We start from the raw sequence: 25,099 nt of genomic DNA, 5'->3' as shown, positions 1-25,099 counted from the left end.
ACATCTTTACTCTTGTACTCCAATCCTTTTGCAATAAAGGCTAAAGTACCATTTGGTTTCCTAATTGCTTGCTGACCTACATGTTAATTTTCTGTGATTCGTGTACAAGGGCACCTAGGTCCCTCTGAATACCAATATTTCCCAGTCTTTCACCATTTAAAAAATAATTGTTTTTCTATTTTTCCTACCAAAGTGAATAACATTTCTCCACATTATATTCCATCTGCCACTTTCTTGCCTCTCACTTATCCTGTCTATATCCCTTTGCAGCCTCTTTGCATCCTCCTCACAACTTACTTTCTCACCTAGCTTTGTATCGTCTGAAAACTTGGATAGATTACACTCGGTCCCCTCATCTAAGTCATTGATCTAGATTGTGAATAGCTGAGGCCTAAGCACTGATCCTTGCACCCCACTAGTTACAGTCTGCTAGCCTGAAAATGACCCGTTTATTCCTACTCTGTTTTTTGTCCATTAACCAATCCTCAACCCATGGTAATATATTACTCCCAATCCCATGAGCCCTGATTTTATGTGGCATCTTATCGAATGCTTTCTGAAAATCCAAATACACTACATCCACTGGTTCCCTCTTATCCACCCTGCTAGTTACAGCCTTAAATAACTCTTAACAGATTTATCAAACACGATTTCACTTTCATAAATCCATGTTGCCTCTGCCCAATCATATTATATATCCTATTCCCTTTTGAAAGTTATTGCTGAATCTGTTTCCACCACCTTTTCAGGCAGTGCATTCCAGATCATCATAACTTGCTGTGTAAAACAGGCATAGGATGCAGCAGATGCGATGGCAGTTCTACAAAAGCTCTGGCTAAACAGCATAAATGGCCGTTTGCACCATTTATTCAGCTGATGCGTGATGTGATCATTGTGAGCCTGTGCATTTCTCGTGTAGTTGCCAATGAGCAGATTAAGTCGGTGTATCTGATGCAGATTTTATTATTTCTTGCAGGTTAACCAGGTTCAGATGTTGTAGGGTCTATCACTCTCTGGGTGTAACTAGTATGAATTGTTTCACTGGGGTGAATGGTTAGCTGTGAACTACCATTGGAACTAACAGACACTGGGGTAGAGTTTCTGCTTTGGGCGCGATCGCCGATCCAGGTGCAAATTACTCCCGTTTTGAGAAGTGTTTTTCTTGAGCTTCTGCTCTAACTCATTTGTCTATCGCAAAACGCAAAATCTGCCATGAACCAGCGCAATCAGGCAGTGTTTTCAAACGTATTTTTTTTAAAAAGCTTTAAAAGATATTTCTCAATTATATTTATAGTGACTTTAAAAAAAAAAAAACTACAGAACCAGTTCCTATTTATAGTGGGGTACAGTCGTCAGTTTCTTAGTAAATTAAAGGAAAATTATATTCAAAAGCTTTCAAAATGTACCTATTAGTGTCCTTGTGCCCAAAAGAAACCGCTTAATTTTAAGAACCCACCCCAAAGGCTCGCAAATGGGCGCCATTAGTGGCCTTGGTGACTAATTCATTTTGGGGGGGTGACAAGTTTTGTGGGCGGCGCCAGCTTCTAGCGCAATGTATTTTAAACTAGTGCAAAAGATCGTGGTACGTAATTTGCGTTTGAAATTCCACGATCTTTTGCGCTGGTTAAGGTGATTTCGGGCTAATTGCGCCGAAAAGACCAGTGCAACTGAGCGGAAACTAACCCATTATGTCAAGCGGTTAAGATGTTGGGTCATTTAAAAAAAAATGTGTTTATGGGATGTGAACATCGCTGGCAAGGCCAGCATTTATTGCCCATCCCTAATTGCCCTTGAGAAGGTGGTGGTGGTGGTGAGCCTCCTTCTTGAACCACTGCAGTCTGTGTGGTGAAGGTACTCCCACAGTGCTGTCAGGGAGGGAGTTCCAGGATTTTGACCCAGCGACGATGAAGGATCGGCGATGTATTTCCAAGTCAGGATGGTGTGTGACTTGGAGGGGAACTTGGAGGTGGTGGTGTTCCCATGCGCCTGCTGCCCTTGTCCTTCTAGGTGGTAGAGGTCATGGGTTTGGGAGGTGCTGCTGAAGAAGCCTTAGCGAGTTGCTGCAGAGCATCTTGTAGAAGGTACACACTGCAGCCACGGTACGCCGGTGATGGAGGGAGTGAATGTTTATGGTGGTGAATGGGGTGCCAGTCAAGTGGGCTGCTTTGTCCTGGATGGTGTCGCGCTTTTTGAGTGTTGTTGGAGCTGCATAGAGTCCACATGCCTGATACGAGACTCCCAAAACAAGCGCTCTACTCGGAGCTCCGGCACTGAAAGAGAGCCCCAGGTGGGCAGAGGAAACGCTTCAAGGACACCCTCAAAGCCTCCTTGAAAAAGTGTAACATCCCCACCGACACCTGGGAATCCCTGGCCCAAGATCGCACGAAGTGGAGGAGAAGCATCCAGGAAGGCGCCGAACACCTCGAGTCTCTTCGCCGGGAGCAAGCGGAAGCCAAGCGCAAGGAGTGCACGTCAACCCAAGAACCCCACCCACCGCCCCTTCAACCACCGTCTGCCCCACCTGTGACAGAGACTGTAGGTCCCGCATTGGACTCATCAGTCACCTGCAAACTCATTTTTAATGTGGAAGCAAGTCATCCTCTGTTCTGAGGGACTGCCTAAGAAGACTCATCCAGGCAAGTGGAGAGTATTCCATCACACTCCTTACTTGTCAATGGTGGAAAGGCTTTGGGGAGTCAGGAGGCGAGACACTCTGCAGAATACCTAGCCTCTGACCTGCTTTTGTTGCCACAGTATTTATGTGGCTGGTCCAGTTAAGTTTCTGGTCAATGGTGACCCCCAGGATGTTGATGGGGGATTTGGCGATGGTAATGCTGTTGAATATCAAGGGGAGGTGGTTAGACTCTCACTTGTTGGACATAGTCATTGCCTGGCACTTGTGTGATGCGAGTGTTACCTGCCACGTCGTCCAGGTCTTGTTGCATGTGGGCATGGACTGCTTCATTATCTGAGGAGTTGTGAATGACGCTGAACACTGTGCAGTCATCAGCGAACATCCCCATTTCTGACCTTATGTTGGAGGGAAGGTCATTGATGAAGCAGCTGAAGATGGTTGGGTCTAGGACACTGGCCTGAGGAACCCCTGCAGCGATATCCTGGGGCTGTGATAATTGACTTTCAACCACCACAACCATCTTCCTTTGTGTTTGGTATGACTCCAGCCAGTTGAGCGGTTTCCCCCCCCCGATTCCCATTGATTTCAGTTTTACTAGGACTCCTTGATGCCAGACTCGGTCAAATGCTGCCTTGATGTCAAGGGCAGTCACTCTCGTCTCACCTGGAATTCAGCTCCTTTGTCGATGTTTGGACCAAGGCTGTAATGAGGTCAGGAGCCGAGTGGTCTTGGCGGATCCCAAACTGGGCATCAGTGAGCAGGTTATTGGTGAGTAAATGCCGCTTGATAGCACTGTCGATGATTGAGAGTAGACTGATGGGGCGGCAATTGGCCGGATTGGATTTGTCCTGCTTTTTGTGGACAGGACATACCTGGGCAGTTTTCCACATTGTCGGATAGATGCCAATGTTGTAGCTGCACTGGAACAGCTTGGCTAGAGGCGCGGCTATTTCTGGAGCACAAGTCTTCAGCACGATAGCCGGGATGTTGTCGGGGCCCATAGCCTTTGCTGTATCCAGTGTGCTCGGTCGTTTCTTGACATCACGTAGCGTGAATCGAATTGGCTGAAGACTGGCTTCTGTAATGGTGGGGACCTCGGGAGTAGGCTGCTATGGATCATCCACTCGGCACTTCTGGCTGAAGATGGTTGCAAACGCTTCAGCCTTGTCTTTTGCATTCATGTGCTAGGCTCTACCATCATTGAGGATGGGGATATTCATGGAGCCTCCTCCTCCCGTTAGTTGTTTAATGGTTCACCACCGTTCACGATTGGATGGGGTTGGACTGCAGAGCTTTGATCTGATCCGTTGATTGTGGGATCGCTCAGCCCTGTCCATATCATGCTGCTTCTGCTTTTTAGCATGCATGTAGTCCTGTGTTGCAGCTTCCCCCGGTTGGCACCTCATTTTTAGGTATGCCTGGTGCTGCTCCTGGCATGCTCTTCTATATTCCTTATTGAACCAGGGTTGGTCCCCTGGCTTAATGGTAATGGTACAGTGAGGGATATGCCGGGCCATGAGGTTACAGATTGTGATGGAATACAATTGTGCTGCTGCTGCTGGCCCAAAGCGCCTCATGGATGCCCAGTTTTGAGCTGCAAGATCTGTTCTGAATCTATCCCATTTAGCACGGTGGTAGTACCACACAACACGATGGAGGGTGTCCTCAGTGTGAAGACGGGACTTCATCTCCACAATGACTGTGCGGTGGTCACTGCTACAGATATTGTCATGGACAGATGCATCTGCGACAGGTAGATTGGTGAGGACGAGGTCAAGTAGGTTTTTCCTTCATGTTGGTTCTCTCACCACCTGTCGCAGGCCCAGACTGGCAGTAATGTCCTTCAGGACTCGGCCAGCTCGGTCAGTAGTGGTGCTACCGAGCCACTCTTGGTGATGGACATTGAAGACCCTCACCCAGAGTACATTGTGTGCCTTTGCTACTCCTCAGTGGTGTTCAACATGGGGGAGTACTGATTCATCAGCTGAGGGAGGGCAGTAGGTGGTAATCCTTGGAGGTTTCCATGCCCATGCTTGACCTGAAGCCATGAGATTTCATGGGGTCCAGAGTCAATGTTGAGGGCTCCCAGGGCCACTTCTTCCTGAGTGTATACCACTGTGCCGCCACTCCTGGTGGGTCTGCCCTGCCGGTGGGACAGGACATACCCAGGGATGGTGATGGAGGAGTTTGGGACATTGGCTGAAAGGTATGATTCTGTGAGTATGACTATGTTAGGCTGTTGCTTGACTAGTCTGTGGGATAGCTCTCCCAATTTTGGCACAAGTCCTCAGATGTTGGTGAAGAGGATTTTGCCGGGTCGATTGGGCTGGGTGTGCCGTTGCCATGTCCATAGCTGGTGCTGAGGTCGATGCCGGGTGGTTCGTCAGGTTTCATTCTTATTATTGTGTTTCGTAGTGGTTTGTTACAACTGAGTGGCTTGCTAGGCCATTTCAGAGGGCAGTTAAGAGTCAACCTCATTGCTGAGAGTCTGGAGTCACATGTAGGCCAGACCAGGTAAGGACGGCAGATTTCCTTCCCTGAAGGACATTAGTGAACCAGATGGGTTTTTACGACAATCCGATAGTTTCATGGTTACCATTACTGATACTAGCTTTTTATTCCAGATTTATGGGTCATGCCTCAGATTGTCCCATTTGGCAGGTTTCTGAATCTTGAGAGCTAAGGGTTGGGTGCCCTGCACCAAGGTCGTGACTAGTTTAAGAATGGTAAATGTTTGGAAAGTTTGTGTTGCGACCAAAAAACACCAGCGATGTTATTTATTAAGTTAAAAATTTGTTCTTCAGATCTCTGACATCCATGTTACTGGGGAGTCTGAGGACATGTCGGCCAAGGAGAAACTGTTACTGTGGTCACAACAGGCAACGGAGGGCTACACTGGAGTCAGGTGTGAAAACTTCACTTCGTGCTGGAGAGATGGCAGATTATTCAACGCAATCATTCATAAATACAGGTACTGCTTTTGCATATCTGGCAGATACGTACTGCCGTGTGCTTGTAGCTTTTCCTGCTGTGACTTTGAGTATGAAGTGTATAAACCTGTGGTATTATATACAGGAAGCTTTCCTTGTTAATTTTGCATTGAACGTTGATTACCACACTTGGAGTACTGTGCAGAGTTCTGGTCTCCATATTATGACAAGGATATAGAGGCACTGGAGAAGGTGCAATAAAGATTGACAAGGATCATACCAGAGCTGAAAGGTTATACAGGCTGAGGGGTGTCCTGATAGAGATCTTTAAGATTATGAAAGGGTTCAATAGGGTAGACTTCGAGAAAATGTTCCCATTTGTGGGGAGAGTCCAAAGCTAGAGGTCATAAATATAAGATGGTCACTAATAAATCCAATTGGGAATAGAGGAGAAACTTCTTTACCCACAGAGTGATGAGAATGTGGAACTCGCTACCACAACGAGTAGTCAAGGTGAACAGCATAGATGCATTTAAGAGGAAGCTGTAAAATTACATGAGGGAGAAAGGAATTCCTTAAATTGGATCCGCCCGTACCTTACAGAAACAATAATTGTGCATAAAGCTGCCATGGTTGGGTAACATGCGGGTCTTGTGATTTGACGTTGTTAGTGGGATTGTCATTGAAATAATTGTTGGTGCCTGGGTGTGTGCTAGGGCTGGAAGTGAAGATGCAGTTTTCAGATGATGAGGCACACAAGAAACTGTTGCCAGGCATTTGTATGATCAAAACATTGCATAAGAACCGTAGCAATGAAGCAGAGGCGCCATTGGAGATAACACAGACCAATATCGTATGACTTTGGCAGAAGAAGCCCATTGGCTCATCCAGTCAATTGTTCCAATCTTCCCATCAAATATTCGAATGTGATTCTGCCACTGATGGCGCTGAATCCTATTTTCCAACAGGAATTCATCCAGTGCATTTTATAAAGAAATCTGCAGTGGATTCAGTTCCACCTCCCACATTGATCGGTCCCACCTTTCTATTTCCCTCCTACTAAAAAAAAACTGTTGTCTAAATTTCTTTTTTATGGCCATGCTTCACTAAACTATGTCCCCTCGCCCATAATTGAAAGAAAGAAAGAACTGCATTTATATCAAGCCGTAGCACGACCTCAGGATATCCCAAACCGCTTTACAACCATGAAGTACTTTTGAAGTGTAGTCACTGTAGGGAAATGCGGCAGCCAATTTCCACACAGCAAGCTCCCACAAACAGCAATGAGATAAATGACCAGTTGATCTGCTTCAGGTGTTGGTTCAGGGATAAAAGTGGAGTGTGACTTGTGTCTGATTGTGGGGCAACTCATATTGGAATCTTTCAGTTAGAAACGCCTGAAGAGTTTGGCTTCCTAGTGCGAGCGTTCCTCACTTTGATGGACATTTAAAGAAACAAATAAAGGCACAGTCTCTGTGAAAGTGTTGTGCAAACTGCTGTTGTTTAGGGACGATTCATGACTAAAGAGCTGGGTTATTTCTTCCATGGTAACATCGCACAAGCGACTGTATAAGGGTTCCAATGCAGTTTATGCCATTGAGTTGTGGGCTTGTGAACAAGTGAAAAGCAAAGATTGTAACTTTATAAAACACTGGCTAGGCCTCAGCTGGAGTATTTTGTCCAATTCTGGGCACCACACTTTAGGAAGGATGTCAAGGCCTTTTAGAGGGTGCAGAGAAGATTTACTAGAGTGGTACCTGGGATGAGGGATTTCAGTTCCGTGGGGAGACTGGGATTGTCCGCCTTAGAGCAGAGAAGGTTAATGGGAGATTTGATAGAGGCATTCAAAATCATGAAGGATTTTGGTAGAGTAAACAAGGAGAAACTGTTTCCACTGGCAGATGGGTTGGTAACCAGAAGACACAGATTTAAGGTAATTGGCAAAAGAACCAGAGGTGAGATGAGAATTTTTTTTACACAGCGAGGAATTGAAGAGGCGTGGGACTAATAGGATAGATCTTTCCAAGCGCTGGCACAGGCACAATGGGCCGAATGCCTCCTTCTATGAACTCCAGTATAATCCCTTCCTCTGCCATGATCATGTCCAGTCTTGGATTCCCTGGTAGCTCTGTCGTGCCTGCTGCAGTGATTGTAACCGCTGGCACATTGCAGCTTTAGTTTAGGTAACTATTATCCCCTCAGTGGAATTGATTTTCCGACCTGTGTATCCAGTGTAAATTGTCCTCTATCTGCTATTGTGTCTCCATGTAGAATACACTAAAGTACATTGGAGCTGAAGTACAAAATGAGAAAATGCCATTCGGCATTGAAACTCCTGAAAGTTCTGAATAAAGACTCCCTGATCCCAAAGAACGAGCAAAGAATATTCCAGGATATTCATCCATCCTCTCACTTCCACGATGCAACCGTGGTCTGCTGCCATCAGCAAATGCAGCACAGGAATCCTGTGTCTTGTGGGACGTCAAGGAGCTGTTCGAAGAAGAGCAGGAGAGTTCTCCCAGGGCCCTCATTTATCCCTCAACCAACATCACTAAAACAGATTATCTGGTCATTTATCACGTTGCTGTTTCTAAGATCTTGCTGTGCGCAAATTGCCTGCTGCCTTTTTCTAATTGCAACATTGACCACGTTTCAAAAGTAGGCCGTGAAGTGCTTTGGGACTTCCTGAGGTTGTGAACATGTATAGAAATGCAAGTTCTTTCTCTTTCTTTATTAGGTCTATTTTCTTTCATCCAACCTTTGGTATTTAAATGTATTCACTTTTGTAAAATGTAATCGTGCAACACGACTGGATTTCTCTAGAATAAATTTGTGACGGATGTGTTGAAGTGGTTGGCAGAGGCTCATTGCATTTCACTGCTTTGTCGCAATATGCCCGAACCTGCCTAATCCTTGGTTGGGCAGAATACTCAAATATTTATTTGTACTGTATCTAATTGCTTCATTGCCTGTTCAGGCAGCTTCAGGATTAAACCTAGGAGGTACATAATATTCCAAACCTAAGATCCCTCAGGGTGAAATGTTTCACCACGCATTTAATATTAAGTAGTGTTAGGCTTTTGGGCGATCCAGACTTTGCAGCTTTCTGAGCCAAGCTCTTCACTTTGGACCATTCATATGGCAATTCACGCAAGAAGCCAAGCTTTTGGAATGCTCATCTCTAGTTGAAGCCTTGCCCTGTTGTAATGCGCAGTTAGTAAAGAAAAGAAAGAACTTGCATTTATATAGCACCTCTCACAACCTCGGGACGTACCAAAGTGCTTCACAGCCAATTAAGTACTTCTGAAGTGCAATTACTGTTGTAATGTAGGAAACACAGCAGCCAATTTGCGCACCGCAAGTTTCCACAAACCGCATTGTTGCAGTGCATCCTGTCGATACTGCACACTACAGCCACATTATGCTGGTGGTGGAGGGGGTGGATATTTAGACAATTGGAGAAGTGCTGATCAAGCAAGCTGCTTTGTCCTGAATGTTGTCCAGCCTCTTGACTGTTGTTGCAGCTGCACCCATTACATTCCTGACTTGTGCCTCTTTGGTGGTGGAGAGGCTTTGGGGAGTCAGGAGGTGAGCCACTTGCTGCAGAATACCCAGCCTCTGACTGCTCTAGTAGCCATGGCATTTATGTGGCTGGTCCAGTTGAGTTTCTAGTAAATGATGATCCCAGGGTACTGCTGCTGGGGAATTGGGTGATGGTAATACAATATCAAGGGGAGGTGGTTAGGTTCTCTCTTTTTGGAGATGGTCATTGCCTGGCACTTGTTATCTGGAATTGTGAATGGCGCTGAACACTGCAATCATCAGCGAACAGCCCCATTTCTGATCTTATGATGGAGGGAAGGTCACTGATAGCAGCTGAAGATCGTTGGGTCTCGGACACTGCTCTAAGGAACTCCTGCAGCGATTTCCTAGGGCTGAGATGATTGGCCTCCGAAAACTACAACTCCCTTCCTTTATGCCAGGTATGACTCCAGCCACAGGTGCGTTTTCCCCCGATCTCTGTTGGCTACAGTTTGACTCTGGCTCCTTGGTGTCACACTTGGTCAAATGCTACCTTGATGTCAAGGGCAGTCACTTTTGCCTCACCTCTGGAATTTGGTCTTCTGTCCAAGTTTGGACCAAGGCTGCATGAGGTCTAGAGCCGAGTGGCCCGTCTGGTTTTAATCTGGTTATTCTTTGTCGTGCTTTGATACGACGGAATAGCTTGCTAGGCCACTTCAGAGGACAGTTGAGAGTCAGCTGCGTTGGTGTGGGACTGGAGTCGCGTGTAGACCAAACTTGGTAAGGACAGCAGGTTTCCTTTCCAGAGGTCCAAATGGCATTTGTGAACCAAAAAACATTACTACTACAAAAAGGAATTTTTGACTCCATGTTTTGCTCCCAAACACAGGGACAATATCCCTGGTCTGAGAAACTGATATTTTGAATGTTTTAAGTCAGTTTAGTTGTTTACTTCGATTTAAGAGTAACTTGCCTTAATTTATTCCTTATTTGCTGGTCCAAGCGGGATAGGTAACTGGTCTAGAGTCGCCAGACTAAGCGGACACTCCAGTGCAGTACTGAGGGAGTGCTGCACTGTCGGAGGTGCCGTTCTTCGGATGAGACGTTAAACCAAGAGCCCCGTTTGCGCCCTCAGGTGGAGGTAAAAGATCCCAGTGCACTATTTCAAAAGAGAGCAGGGGAGTTCTCCCCGGTGTCCTGGCCAATACTTATCCCTCAATCAACATCAGTAAATCAGATGATCTGGTCATTATCACATTGCTGTTTGTGGGAGCTTGCTGTGTGTAAATTGGCTGCCGCGTTTCCTACATTACAACAGTGACTACACTTCAAAATTACTTCATTGTCTGTGAAACGCTTTTTGACGTCCTTAGGCCGCGAAAGGCGCTGTATAAATGCAACTTCTTTCCTTCTTTCCACCCTCTCGACCTCTCTTTCATGTTGAGCCCAGAATGTCAGTGTTAAGTTACTATTTCTCCCACCCATTTCTAACTTGCACATCTTGAAGAAAGATTTAGCAAGATATCTAAATAGCAAAGGTTAATAGACTGTGAAGTGCTGAAATGGAAAGTTTAGAAAATGCTCACTGAAGTATGACATAAGGCACACCTGGATAAAATTAACAATCATTCTTTGTATTAACTTGGGAGAAGTATTTGATTAGGTAATCTGCTGTCTCAGGGCAATATTACATTCTGGAAAAAGTTGAGAATCTTTTATTGGCAGCAGCCCAGGCCGTATCTGTGCTTTCCAAAATCATTACCTTCATTTTTCCAGTTTTTGTGTTTATTTTTCTTGTTCATATTGACGCTGATCACCTAAGCAGAAACTGGTGTTAACAGAGTTAGTGTCAGCTTGGCTCAGGTGGTTAGCACGCTCGCCTCGAAGTAAGAAAGTTGAGTTAAAGTCCCACTCCAGGATTTGAGCACATAATCTAGTCTGGCACTCCTCGGAACTGTGAGGGAGTGCTGCACTGTCGGAGGTGCCGTCTTTCGGATGAGACGTTAAACCGCAGCCCTGTCTGCTCCCTCGGGTGGATGTAAAAGATCCCATGGCACTATTCAAGGAAGAGCAGGGGACGTCTCCCTGGTGTCTTGGCCAATATTTATCCCTCAATCAACTTCACAAAAGTAGATTAACTGGTCAATTATCTCATTGCTATTTGTGTGACATTGCTAAATGCAAATTAGCTTCCAAAAGTCCTCTATTTAAAAAAATAGACCAGTCGCTCTAATTGGGGCAGCTGAACTCGCCCTGCTTCTCTAGCTGTCTCTTGCTACTTTGTTGTTCCTCCAATTGTACAGTTAGTATTTGTGGTAATTTGCTATAGTTTGAGTGTAGTCATAGGAACAGGAGTAGGCCATTCAATTGGATCGTGGCTGATTTGTATCTTAACTCCATCTACCCGCCTTGGTTCCATAATCCTTAATACCCTTATCCAACAAAATTCTATCAATCTCAATTTTGAAATTTTCAATTGACCCCCAGTCTCAACAGATTTTTGGGGGAGAGTGTTCCAGATTTCCACCACCCTTTCTGTGAAGAAGTGCTTCTTGACATCACCCCTGAAAGGACTAGCTCTAATTTTGTTCTGGATTCCCCCACCCGAGGGAATAGTTTCTCTCTATCTACCCTTTCAACTCCTTTGATCATCTTAAACATCTCGCATAGATCACCCCTCAATCTTCTATACCCAAGGGAATACAAGCCTAGTCTATGCAATCTGCCCTCATAATTTAACCCTTTTAGCCCCGGTATCATTCTGGCGAATCTGCATTGCATCCCATTCCACGGCCAATCTATCCTTCCTGAGGTGTGGTGTCCAGAACTGAACGCAGTATTCTAGATGCCGTCCAACCAAGCTTTAGTCACTTTGTTGGTCTGTGTATACAGGAATGGTCATTTCCTTAAAGCTGTCTAACCGTGATCTTGTTCTGAATTTCAGGCCGGACCTGGTAGATATGAGTCAAGTAGCAGTTCAGAGTAACGTGAGCAATTTGGAGCAAGCCTTTGGTGTAGCCGAAAAACTTGGTGTCACGAGGCTCTTGGACCCAGAAGGTAAACTTGTTGGCCATTTAGTAAATATGATGATCTGTCACTGTGATAATGTAACCTTGTAAAAGCAGGTTTCCCCATGTTGTACTTGCACTGACTTCACGCACATTAGTGACCAGGCGGAAACATATTGGTCATTTATTGCTTTCTAATTTTTTATGGACTGCAAGAATCCATTTAATACATTAGCAATAATCCACTCTCTGGAAAATGTGGTGAGATTTTTTGTGTGTTCGTATTACGGTTGTTCTCCTTAGAGCAGAGTAGGTTAAAGGGAGATTTACTATCGTGTTGGGTAGAGTAAATGAAGAGAAAGTGTTTCCAAGGGCAATAAGGTCAGTAAGCAGAGGGCACAGATTTAAGATAATTGTCAAAAGAACCAGAGGTTAGCTGGGAAGACGTTTGTTTTACACAGCGAGTTATGATCTGGAATGCACTGCCTGAAAGGGCGGTGGAAGCAGATTCAGTAGTAACTTTCAAAAGGAAATTGGCTAAATACTTGAAAGGGAAAAATTTGCAGTGTTGTGGGAAAAGAGCGGAGGGAGAGGGACTAGTTGGATAGTTCTTTCAAAGTGCCGGCACAGGCATGATGGGTCGAATGGCCTCTTTCTGTGCTGTATCATTCTATAATTCTATTGCTTTACATGAGACAGAAATAAACAATGTTCCTTATTATCTCGAGAATTTCATTAAGTTGTGGCATCTTTTCCCTGCTGTAGTCTGTGATGTGACCAAATGTACGTTGACAAGTGCTCTAAATGTTTCACCATGTAGTTGGCATTTAAGTGAAGCTGATGCTTGCTCTCTCCTTTTTAGATGTTAACGTTGCATCCCCCGATGAGAAGTCTGTCATCACTTACGTGTCGTCGCTGTATGATGTCTTTCCCAAAGTCCCCGAAGACGGTGACGGCGTCAATGCAAATGTAAGGCACTGTAATGTATCATTACTCAGCGAATGGTGATCCATTTCCTTCTAAAAGTCAACACACATGTTTGATTTGGAAGACGATGCATTGGGTTTTTGAATTGAAATGACCTTGTTTAAACTTGTTTGGGCTTCTGCTAGGATGTCGATGTCAAGTGGATAGAATACCAGAATATGGTGAACTACCTCATCCAATGGATCAAGCATCATGTGACAGTTATGTCCGATCGGAGCTATTCGAACAATCCTGCAGAACTTAAGGTAAGGTGCTGCAGAGTGAAAGGACTCGGTTCCCGACAACAAAAGCAAAATACTGCGGATGCTAGAAATCTGAAATGATCGGACTTAATTTCCAAGCACTTTTGTCAGTTGTTTTTGAAATTTCTTCTGAGGGACAGTTGGACAACTTCTAACTTGTTGATCGTTACTTTTGACAGGCACTTTATAACCAGTACATACAGTTCAAAGACACAGAAATCCCACCTAAAGAGAAGGACAAAGCTAAAATAAAGCAGCTGTATAAATTGTTGGAGGTAAGTGTGCCTCCGTTTAGTTACCTGTTACACACTTGGATTACCTATCTGCTTTACCTGTTGTTAGCACTGAAAGGGGAGTGAAAATTCATGACCCATTTAAAAAAAAAGAGAATTGATTTTAAAATGAGGTTGACCTCTCATTGAATATGTTACGTCCTTTTTCTTCCTCTCCCTCACTAGAGAACCTCTGTGATAATTTTTTTAAATTATTGTCTTTATATCTACCTTCACCACCTGATGGAGAGAGAGAGAGAATATAAGAGAGAGCGACTGGCAAAACATGTTGCTGAATGTGACAGTACAGAGCAGGTTATACCCATCAGGAAAGACTGAACAGATTGGGGCTCTTTCCTTTGGAAAAGAGAAGGCTGAGGGGTAACCTGACACAAGTCTTTAAGATAATGAAAGGGTTTGATAGGGTAGACGTAGAGAGAGAGAGATAGTCACTAATATAGCCTGTAGGGAATGCAGGAGAAACTTCTTTACCCAGAGTGGTGAGAATGTGGAACTCGCTACCACAAGGAGTCATTGAGGTGAATAACATCGAGGTATTTAAGGTGAAGCTAGATAAACACATGAGGGAGAAAGGAATAGAAGGATATGCAGATAGGGTTAGGAGGAGGAGGATGGGAGGGGGCTCGTGTGGAGCAGAAACACCGGCATGGACCATTTGGGCTGATTGGCCTGTTTCTGTGCTGTAAATTTTATGTAAATATGTTATAGTCAACAGCAATGTTAATTAAATATGCCCACAAATGAGGCTGACTGCATTAGAGTTACTTATGACGTGTGCTAAGCTTGGTAATTGGAAATATTTAGAACGTTTCATTACTGGCCATGACCTGTACATTTCTACAAATTTTAAAAGAAAGTGTATTGAGTCCCAATTTGTCCCCTCTGTTGGTCTCCCCGTGTCATTTATCACTCACAGCTGAGCAGATGACTTGTTTCCAGACCCCCCTGCTCGTCACTGGGCATAATTGGAGGCTGGATCCTGGTTTCCTGTCCCTCCCCTCAGTGATGAGGTTGTGGTTTGGAGCAGAGCAAGATGATTTTGTGGGGCGGAAATGATTCCGCCTTCAGTCAGTTTGCTGTGCTGTGGTTTGCTCTTCTGCAGGAGTGAGCTTGATGGGCCAATTTTCTTTTAAAAAAAAAAAATCCATTCTGGGAATGTGGGTGCCACTGGCAAGGCCAGCATTTATTGCCCATCACTAGTAGCTCTTGAGAAGGTGGTGGCGAGCCCCCTTCATGAGCCGCTGCAGTCCGTGTGGTGAAGATGCTTCCACAGTGCTGTTGGGTAGGGAGTTCCAGGATTTTGACCCAGGAAAATGTCTGGTAGCCCTTCGCCGTCCTTTGTCCTTCAGTGTTGGTGCTCCAAACATGTTATATCACCATGACAACATATTTAAAATAGAAATTTGAAAACAATGACTTCACAGATGAGAGTGCCAAAGAAAGCAGACTGTGAAAAGACCATTCAGCCTATCCAACTTTCATGATTGTTTCGATCCCCTTTCAGCATGTAGTTTCATTTCCCTTGATGTTTGGTGAATGAGCCTTTATTTCTCTGTTATGCCTATTGAATATGGCATCTATCCATTGCTTTCCTTTTTGTAGTTAAAATACTCCATCTGTTAACTCTTCGTGGCGCACTCATCAGCTCTTAGAGAAGGAAATGGAATCATGAATTTATATGGACAGTTCTCACCCCTGCACTTTCCATTTGTTGTGTTATTTTAGGTAATATCTTTATAACCCTGGCACCAGATTCCTTTTCGTGTTGTTCACAAGTCTTTCTCCGTATTCATTTGCGATTGAGCAGTTTCGAATGCTGTTCTTTCCGCCATACCTCATTGGACATGAGACTTGATTACCGGAGTTGATGCCTTCCTTTAAACCATTTCCAGTTAATCAGTCCTTTTACTTTCTGTCAATGAAGTGACCAGACTTGGGCCGAGTACTCCATACATGCGCACACGCACTCCTCAGTGCCTCATAGTGTCTGCATCACTTCCTTGGATTTGGCCTGCTTCAGAAATTTGTTCAGAAAATAAGAGATCTGTATTTTATCTTCAACCATTATTGTTTTCCAGGTGTGGATCGAATTTGGTCGTATTAAACTTCCTCAAGGCTATCATCCAAATGATGTGGAAAAGGAATGGGGAAAATTAATCATCGCAATGTTAGAAAGGGAGAAGAGTTTACGGCCAGAAGTGGAAAGGTTAGTGAAAGTAGGGTTTGTTTCGATTCAGCAGCCTGATTTTTGTGTAATTGGACATTGGCTGTCAATTGAATTAAATCAGATTTCCTCCCTGGCCTCCAGTAGGCACGCAATGACGATGGCAGGCTGGAGATTGGCATCTCGGCGTCTGCTGGAATCAGTTTTTAAGTGGACATCCTATCATTTTGTGCTGTAGTATGTTGGGGGATTCGATATGCTTAATGATTGATCTTCATAACAAATTGATTCCTCTTCCCTTGGAATCGGGCCTTGAAGTTTGGCTTGTTAATGGCAATAACAACAACTGGATAGTAGGAAGTGGCTACTGAGGTTTTGATTAAGATTGTACAACAAGATAGTTCTGAAGAATCATACACCATTTCTCCCTTAAGTTGTTACAAATAGAATTGCTGTAAATGTTCAGTGGTGTGATTCACCAGTGCTTGTTGGAATTCCTGTGTCCACTCAACAGGTCTGAAGCCATGCAGGTAAAATCTTTCAAGTTGAACTTGAATTGTTAATAGCTTACTGGTTAAGGATACTCTCTGATCAAACTCATTCACCTGAGAAATGCCTTTTGGTCCAGAATATGCTGCCTGTTCATCTTTGTAGCTTTCTTGGTGCATTTGTAACAGAAATTCTTGTTTGATACTGTTAAGTACCTTATCCTCGATACAAGGTTTAAATCTCTTGCGCTCTTTCCAACATTAATGACTTTATCAAATACTGAAGAAGGATTTGTTCTCATTTTGAACTGAAGCCAGGAATACAAATTTAGTTGCAGATTCAAGTTCATAAATTGCAGGGTAAGCTGACAATCTTGGCAGAGAATTCAATGCAAAAAGCTACCTTTGTGCAGCCAATCTCAAGTGAAGATAGTATCAGCAATTTGGCTTTAAATTTTTTAATGAGATGCAGTTGCTTTTAATTAGTTACTTCAGCTTTGATGGTTAACAACAAACTTTATTCCCGAAGAAGGAAAGACTTGCATTTGTATGGCGCCTTTCACAGCTTCAGGATGTCCCAAAGTGCTTTACAGCCAATGAAGTATGAGCCAAACGCCTTGGTTTAAGGACTCATCTGAAAGATGGCACCTCCGACAGTGCAGCAGTCCCTCAGTACTGCACTGGGAGTGTTGGCCTGGATTATATGCTCAAGTCTCTGGAGTGGGACTTGAACCCACAACCATTCTGACTGAGGTGAGATTCATACGACTGAGCCACAGTTGACACCCATTATCTTCTCAGCCTCTTATTAAGTGCTGTGTTGAAAATTAGAGTATTTTTTGTAGCGCACTTGATGAGTCAGTGGGTAAATGCACTGCATTGTGTTGTACTGACTCAGAGACCAAAGAATCAGTAGGTTGGGTCTTTGGGTGTTATGAGTTAGGTGGTCTCAGTCTATTGAACAGCAGGTATACTGCAGTTGACCTGAGTGGCACAGGGTCGAGGGAAGGGAGAAACCAGTCACCGTTCCCATTTTGGATGCTGGTCCTGCAAGAAAGTGCATGCAGGTGCGTGCATGTGTGTAAGAGAGAGAATCTTGTCTGACTCTGTGATGCCTTCCATGGTGCAACAGCCTTCACCATGTAGACTTGCATATGATGATTGGCCACTTGGGTGAGATATTGGAGAGCTGATGCCTACCTGGGAACAGTAATCCAGCAAGATTCACTGTCTATCTCTGCTCCTCCCTATCTCTGTAATCTCCTCGGCCCCACAACCCGCCGAAATCTTTGCGCTCCTCTAATTCTGACCTCGAGCATCCCTGATTTTCATCATTCCACCATTGGTAGTCGTGCCTTCAGCTGCTAAGGCCCTATGCTCTGTAATTCCCTCCCTAAACCTCTCTACCTCTCTTTCCGCCTTTAAGACACTCCTTAAAACCTACCTCTTTGACCAAGCTTTTAGTCATCTGTCCTAATATCCTTATGTGGTTCGGTGTCAAATTTTGTTTTAGAACGCTCCTGTGAAACCCCTTGGGACGCTTTACTACGTTAAAGGCATCATATAAATACTTGTTGTTTTTAAGGAGACATGGGGAGGACATTTAATCTAAAAAATAAATAACTAAATTAGTGGGTGGAAGGCTGGTGCTGACTTGATCACTGTGGGTCTGGAAATGGTTCCCTTCACTATTTGATAAAGAGCGTGAGAGATTGAAATGTACTATTGAGGATAAGATACTAAGCAGCAGCAGCAAGCAAGAATTTCTGTTACAAATGCACCAATAAAGCTACAAACATGAACAGGCAGCATAGTCAAGGTATTGGACAATGAAGCATTTTCATGTGGAATGAGTTTGATCAGAGCAGTGACAAGTTTACACGAGCATCTATCAACCGTTAAACAGTTCACAGTTTAAGTTCAACTTAAAGATTTCATCTGCGTGCCTTCGGACTGGTTTAGTTCCACGATATTAAAAACGTATCTTTCTTTCATTGCTGAAAGGGAGTCTTCAATAAGTTTCACTGAATAGAAATGCTTGTTTTGTGGTTTTGGGCAGGGCAGTGAAAAGGAGGAGTGTCCCAGATTTATTAATAAAACCGTAATCGACACAACAGGTATGCATGCCCAGCGGCACATTCCTCACCGTTTGATCAGAATATTAAGGGCTGATTTAGTCTGTGGGCGAAGTCTTATTTGTACTTGTATTGGTGTGGCTAGCTGCTGAGAGCAGTGCTCAGGGCGAGGCCACGGCACACCAGCAGAGACTGCTCTGCCCTTTCGCTGCTTTGGTGGCAGTGGCAAGGAGGGGTGTTCGGGTTTGACAGCTGGGTTGTTGCCGGTCATGTTGAAAATGAACGACCAGGCAATAGTCTTCTGCAGCAGCGCCCCCCACTCCCTGTACAGCAGCACCAGCTCCGTTGAGAGCTTCTCACCCGGCAGCTCTGGAGAGAGAACCTTCGTTAACTCCTGGGCATCCTCCAGCAGCGATTTGGATGGTTTCAGGTACGTTCTGTATTTTGAAAGTGGGCACCGATGCAACGCACCTCGCCTCCTAAAGGTTATCAGTGCACTGCCTGAAAGGGTGGTGGAAGCAAATTCAATAACTTTCAAAAGGGAATTGGATAAATACTTGAAAAGTAAAAATTTGCAGGGCTATGGGGAAAGAACAGAAGAGTGGGACTAGTTGGATTGCTCTTGCGAAGAGCAGGCACGCTGGGCCGATTGACGACCTCCTGTACTGTATGATTCCATGAATTCAGTTGTGTACTTCCCTCTTTTCCCAGCCCTTGCACTCTGATCCTGTGTTTTGTGTTAAGGAGTTGCTGCGTGCTTTAATTTATATTTACTTGTACTTATTGCCAGTCCTCTGTTTCTGGGCTCTTGGCCCTACCTTCATTGTTTTCTAAAGGCGGTTTTGGTGAAAGGGACTGCACTTTCAACGGCACTGTGTTTATAGGTTGAGGTGAAACAGATCTCTCTTTGTACTTGTGGTAGAGGCTGTCTTTTTTTCCACTTTGTATTTTTGGTGTCATTTTGTGCTAATTGAAGCTGAGAATGTCAGTGGTGGGGAGCCGAATGCTTTCTGTCTGTGCAAGCATTCCCGGGTCATGTTAAGTAATCAGATCCTCACACTAAGTCATATAATCATACAGCACAGAAGAGGGCCATTCAGCCCATCGTGTCCCTTGCTTATTTTACAGACATGTAAATGAGTGACGACCAGCTGAGTTTTAATCGGAATGACTGAGCGTTTTAACTTTGCGCACAAGTTGCCCGTCTCTCCCCATTTTCATTTCTATTGAAGTCACTGTCGGGAGAGATTTATAATGGGCGGCTGAATCGATATCGTCCATTTTACACTGTAGCCCAAAGTCAAAATTAACCCACGGTGTTTTGAGTTTTAATTTCACTCGTATTTTTTGTAAACCTCCCTCTGTAGACTTGAAATGCTGCAGCAAATCGCCTGCAGACTTCAGTGTGACAGCGTGACGTGTGAAGATAAACTGGTACTGGCGCGAAATTCACTGCAACTCGTAAGTAACGTGCTGTAAAATCAGCCTGCGTGATTTGTTCTTTCAACCAGGCGGTTCAATACTGAATTCTTTCAAGGTTTAAGGCACTGCCGTGCTGTGTATAACCGAGTTTCTACTTTTAAAACCTACAACTTATTTCAGGATGCTAAGCGGTTGGAATCGGGTCTTCAGTTTCAGAATGAGCCGGAAGTTGCAGGGTACCTCTTGGAGTCTGAAAACCTCATCCGCCAACAGATTGTTGATGCCCAGATTCTTATTGATGGAAAATATTATCAGGCAGACCAACTCGTTCAAAGGTAGGAGCTTGGATCTCATAGGCAACACAGTAAAATAACCGTCTGGAATAATCCTAGAATTTTACTTTTAATCTCGAATTAAAATGGGAAATGACAACTTCGACTGGTCACTTCTTGTTTTTTGTGTATATTTTTAAAATTGTTGAATAGGTCTTTTTTAAAGCCTTTTATTTTCTCCCCTCCATCCTCCTTGTTGGTTCTACAAGTGCTGGGTGATCATTAATGCCCCGCCAACTGACCATGAGAAAGACATGCATTTATATAGCACCTTTCACAATCTCGGGACATCCCAACATGCTTTACAGCCAGTGAAGTAGTTTTGAAGTGTAGTCACTGTATTGTAGGAAATGATTGCTGTGTGACGATTAACTGAGAGTATCAGTTGGAGTCAACGTGGCAGCTTCATGTCCTCCTCTTGCCTGAACTTCCAGAAGCTGGCTTAGGACAAGGAGAAGAGTTCCTGGCCAATCTTGCTCCACCTCCCCGCTCCCCCCCAACCCAGAGGTGCTGAGGTCAATTATATCACCCCAATCGCTGCTCCAGCTGAGATCAGCTACCTCAATAGAGAAGGAAATTCAAGTGGTACCTTCCTGATCTGTGTGGCTCAGCTACTCGTTGGGCAGACTCAATGAGCCATCTGGAGACCGTTACATCCCTGTTTCCTGTTCTCCTCAACTGGGTGAGCTGGATGGATCTGCTCTACAAATTTGCTGTCAATCATGGCCACATGTTGACTTTTCATAATGAACGGGTGCATTCTTTCTGACTCTTGTATAACTTTGCTCAGTGAAACTCACTCCAAATTCTAGTGGGTGTAAACCCACAGTGTAAAACTGTCACAGATTGAGAGATCTGTATAGTATTTTACAGAAGGGAAGAATTTCACAGAAGGGAAAAGTTGACATACAGGTAGACTTCAAAGGAGATATTTATTGACGAAATGGCAGTGCATCCAACTGTATAGATGCATTTAAAGGGAAGCTCGGTCAGTACGTGAGTGAGCAAGGAATGTAAGAATATGTCGATAGGGATAGATGAAGTAAATAGAGTGGGAGGAGCATAACCACAGGCATAATGGGCCGGATGGCCAGTTTCTGTGCTGTAAATTCAATATCACGCTGATCATAATTGGAGACCAGTTTGCAGGAAGTTGCCAGCCCCACTCAGAGATGCCCCAAGGATGGCAGATATGGAAGTGAGTAATGTCACTCCAGAGCAATGGGAAGTGTTTTTGCGAGACTGAAGTTGAGGCACATTGTTGGGTCAGAGTACAGGGACCTTTCATCCTGAATCTAATCTGGCTTGTACTGTAAAAGATCCCATGGCACTATTGCAAAGAAGAGCAGGGGCGTTCTCCCCAGTGTCCTGGCCAATATTTATCCCTCGACAAACAGAATTAAAAGTACTTCGTTGGCTGTAAAGTGCGTTGGGATATCCTGAGGTATATCAATGCAAGCTCTTTGTTTTTCTTTCCAGTAATTGTTGCTGACACTGGTTGCAAAGGGTCGGAAAACGTTCATATTCCCAGGATTAACATTTCTTAAATCGATGAGCAGAAACAAGTAGGATAATGCAATAATTCTTCCCTTTTAAAAATCATCTTTTAATGTGTATCACACAGGCCCAGGTTCCATTTAAGTTACTGTAATAATTCTAATATTTGGAGAAGGCAGATCAGAAAATCAAATGCAAAACAATTAACGGAATGAATGTAATGTGATTTTCTTTCTGCAGAGTTGCAAAGCTCCGTGATGAGCTGATGTTACTGAAGTCTGATTGTTCGTTGGTGTACAGTAAAGGACGCTCCTTATCAACAGAGCAGACCCAGCTAATGATGGCAGGGTTAACTCAGAGTCTGAATCAGAGCTTCTCCTCAGGTTTCTCCCAGAGTTTGACACCATCCTTGACCTCTAGTTTATCTCGGAGCTTGACGCCGAGCTTGACCCATGGACTGACCCCAGTTCTCACCCCCAGCTTGCCAGCGACACTGTCCTCCGGTTTAAAACCTGTCCTTGCACACGGCTTCATTCAAGGCTTTGTCCCCAATATGGCCACGGACACTCTCCAGACGGTGAAACTGATGCAGATCAGAAAACCATTGATGAGATCACAATTTGTTGACCAGTCTCTGACGGAGGAGGAGATCAACATGAAGTTTCTGCAGGACCTGTTGAGTTGGGTGGAAGATATGCAGGTAAATTGTTCAATTCTTTTCACCATCTTAATATTTACAGTATTTGCACTTTTTGAATTTTTGTAACATCAGGCCCTCACCAGTGTGACCAGATTGTGATTAGATTTTTTTCTGTACACTAAACTTTTTTTTTTTCCTTCTCTAAATAATTGATCAATTTTTGCATCAAACCCCTTCCAGGAGAACAGTATTGTTGGAACATGGGAGAGGACTCATTCAGTCTGATCCCTTCAGCAGTGCAAAATGAGTTTGTCACATTTCCCAATATATCTTTGGCTGGTGCTAAATCTTTTAGTCGCACTGAACAGAACTACAACAGGAGCAGATGTTCCAGCCTGTCATCACAACTGGTTCTTGTTCAACGTGGCTTCAAAAAGCTGGAACTTTTTCCTTCAGGAGGACTTGCGACACTGCTTTTTTAAACAAAGGAAAGGACCTGCATTTATACCACAACGTATCTTGGTTGTGGTGAGACTGTGGGGCTTGGGATTGGTTGGGGTGGTTCTGGCGAAGACTCTGCACAGAGCTGATGGGCCAAATGGTACTGTGTACTGTGAACTTGAGCATTGACGGTGCTGGTTAAGAAGTTTCTGATTAATCGTGTGTGTATTTTTTTAAAAACAAGGTGCAGCTTGACCGAGCTGAGTGGGGCTCTGATTTGCCAAGCATCGAGAGTCATTTAGAAAATCACAAAAATGTTCACAGAGCAATTGAAGACTTTGAATCGAGCATCAGAGAAGCTAAAGCTGCTGAGGTAACTGCTATTTTGAGAATTGTTTTAAATAATTGGACATTTTTGTTTCACTTGGAACTAATTGAACTTTGTGTAAAGTAATATCTGTCCCGTCCCTACAGGTGCTAGTAGCTTGTTTGTTTTGGTCTCATTGAAGGACTATGGGGCAAAAAGTGCGGGAGTGGGTCTAATTGGACAGCTTTCAAAGGAGCCGGATGGGCCGAATGGCCTCCTCCTGTGTTGTAAGCTCCTATGAAGTGTGAGGGTCTTGGGGTGGTTAAGAAACAGTTTGTTGCTGTGCCTGACTTTGCTCATAAGCATGAAGTATTGTACCACCTTCTTAAGCAATGACAAACTCCAAAAATATTGTTCTTTCACCAGACCTTGGATTCCGTTTGGAAGTGCCATTTAAGATTTTCATGAGGGTTTTTTTGGTAACTTTGTTTTTGGTTATTTTATTCTCATTTTGATTTTTGTTTAATCTGGCAAAATTGAGGGGGTTGGGGCTCTTTTCTCCAGAAAAGAGAAGGCTGAGGGGGTGAACTGATAGAGGTCTTCAAGATTATGAGAGGGTTTGATAGGGTAGACGTAGAGAAGATGTTTCTACTTGTGGGGGAGTTGAAAACTAGGGACCATAAATATAAGATAGTTGACATAAGAAAACTACTAGGCACTTGGTCTAAGCGTTAAACAAAGCTTTAATCAACTGTTTTTCAACATGGAGATCTAGTTGTGTCCTTCACTAGTTCCTGTTAAAGAATGTCCTGAGCAAGCTGGGCCCATGACTGAGTATTTATACTCTCCCTGGACAGCGCCACCAGCAGGCCGCCCAGTATTATTTCATAAGTCATTTCCACATGAATGACAAGATTCATGTCAATAGTCACTAATAAATCCAATAGGGAATTCAGGAGAAACTTCTTTGCTCAGAGTGGTGAGAATGTGGAACTCGCTACCACAAGCAGTAGTTGAGGCGAATATTGTAGATGCATTTAAGGGGAAGCTAAATCAACACATGCGGGAGAAAGGAAGAGAAGGATATGCTGATCGGGTGAGATGAAGTATGGTGGGAGGAGGATCGTGTGGAGCACAAACACCGGCACAGACCAGTTGGGCCAAATGGCCTGTTTCTGTGCTGTAAGGTCTATGTAAGTTTACCTGGCCTCGCACCTTTGCCGCTGAGCTGACGGGCAAACTCCTTGTATCTCGGCTGCAACCCACGTCCCCTGCAGTCAAGCAACAGGAAGTGTTGGGGACTCTGCAGACAAGACTCCGGCCTCTGGTCTCTTCACTTTCATCGAGCTGTGATGTTTCGAGGAACGTAGGACCAGGAGCCGGCCATTCAGCCCCTTGAGCAGATTCCACCATTCAATTAGACCATGGCTGATCTGTATTTGCCTCCATTTACCCGCCTTGGTTCCATATCCCTTAATACCCTTAACTAACAAAAATCTATCAATCCCAGTTTTGAAATTTTCAGTTGACTCTCAGCCGCAGAGGAGAGAGTTCCAGATTTCCATTACCCTTGTGTGAAGAAGTGCTTCCTGACTTCACCCCTGAACAGCCTAGCTCTAATTTTAAGATTATGCCTCCTTGTTCCGGACTTCCCCACCAGAGGAAATAGATTTTCTCGATCTACCTTATCAAATCCATTAATCATCTTAAACACCTCAATTAGATCATCCCTTAATCTTCTATACTCAAGGGAATACAGGCCTAGTCTATGCAACCTGTCCTCCATAATTTAACCCTTTTAGCCCCGGTATCATTCTGGTGAATCTGCTGCACCCTCTCCAAAGCCAAGATATCCTCCCTGAGGTGCGGTGCCCAGAACGGGACGCAGTTCTCCAGTTGGGGTCTGACCAGCGCTCTCTACGGCTGTGACATAACTTCCACCCCTTTATATTCCAGCCCTCTTGAGATAAAGGCCAACATTCTATCAGCCTTTTCAAATTATTTTTTGTACCTGTCCACTAGTTTTTATTGATAGTGAAAATACACATAAATGATGAAGCTGAGGCTTTTGCTGAGGACTGATTATTTTCAACCAAATGTACTGTTAATTGTTATT

The 25,099-nt window shown here is 44.2% G+C and overlaps 1 protein-coding gene across 1 annotated transcript in view; it reads left to right on the top strand.

Moving 5' to 3' along the window:
- The window catches only part of dst (dystonin), a 337,440-nt gene that overhangs the window by 27,226 nt on the left and 285,115 nt on the right, over positions 1 to 25,099 (top strand). Inside the window, exons 2-11 of the mRNA XM_085998161.1 lie at positions 5,440 to 5,606; positions 12,032 to 12,144; positions 12,958 to 13,064; positions 13,208 to 13,327; positions 13,504 to 13,599; positions 15,696 to 15,823; positions 19,712 to 19,805; positions 19,947 to 20,101; positions 21,836 to 22,295; positions 22,921 to 23,049. Coding sequence (XP_085854287.1) covers positions 5,440 to 5,606; positions 12,032 to 12,144; positions 12,958 to 13,064; positions 13,208 to 13,327; positions 13,504 to 13,599; positions 15,696 to 15,823; positions 19,712 to 19,805; positions 19,947 to 20,101; positions 21,836 to 22,295; positions 22,921 to 23,049 — 1,569 coding nt within the window. The remainder of the gene's footprint in view (positions 1 to 5,439; positions 5,607 to 12,031; positions 12,145 to 12,957; positions 13,065 to 13,207; positions 13,328 to 13,503; positions 13,600 to 15,695; positions 15,824 to 19,711; positions 19,806 to 19,946; positions 20,102 to 21,835; positions 22,296 to 22,920; positions 23,050 to 25,099) is intronic.

The sequence above is a fragment of the Somniosus microcephalus genome, chromosome 9 (assembly GCF_052327205.1).
Source record: "Somniosus microcephalus isolate GS21.2 chromosome 9, FLI_Smic_1.0, whole genome shotgun sequence".
NCBI classification, from domain to species: Eukaryota; Metazoa; Chordata; class Chondrichthyes; order Squaliformes; family Somniosidae; genus Somniosus; species Somniosus microcephalus.
Note: the sequence above shows the minus strand (reverse complement) of the source record. Positions and strands in the feature narration are given on the sequence as shown.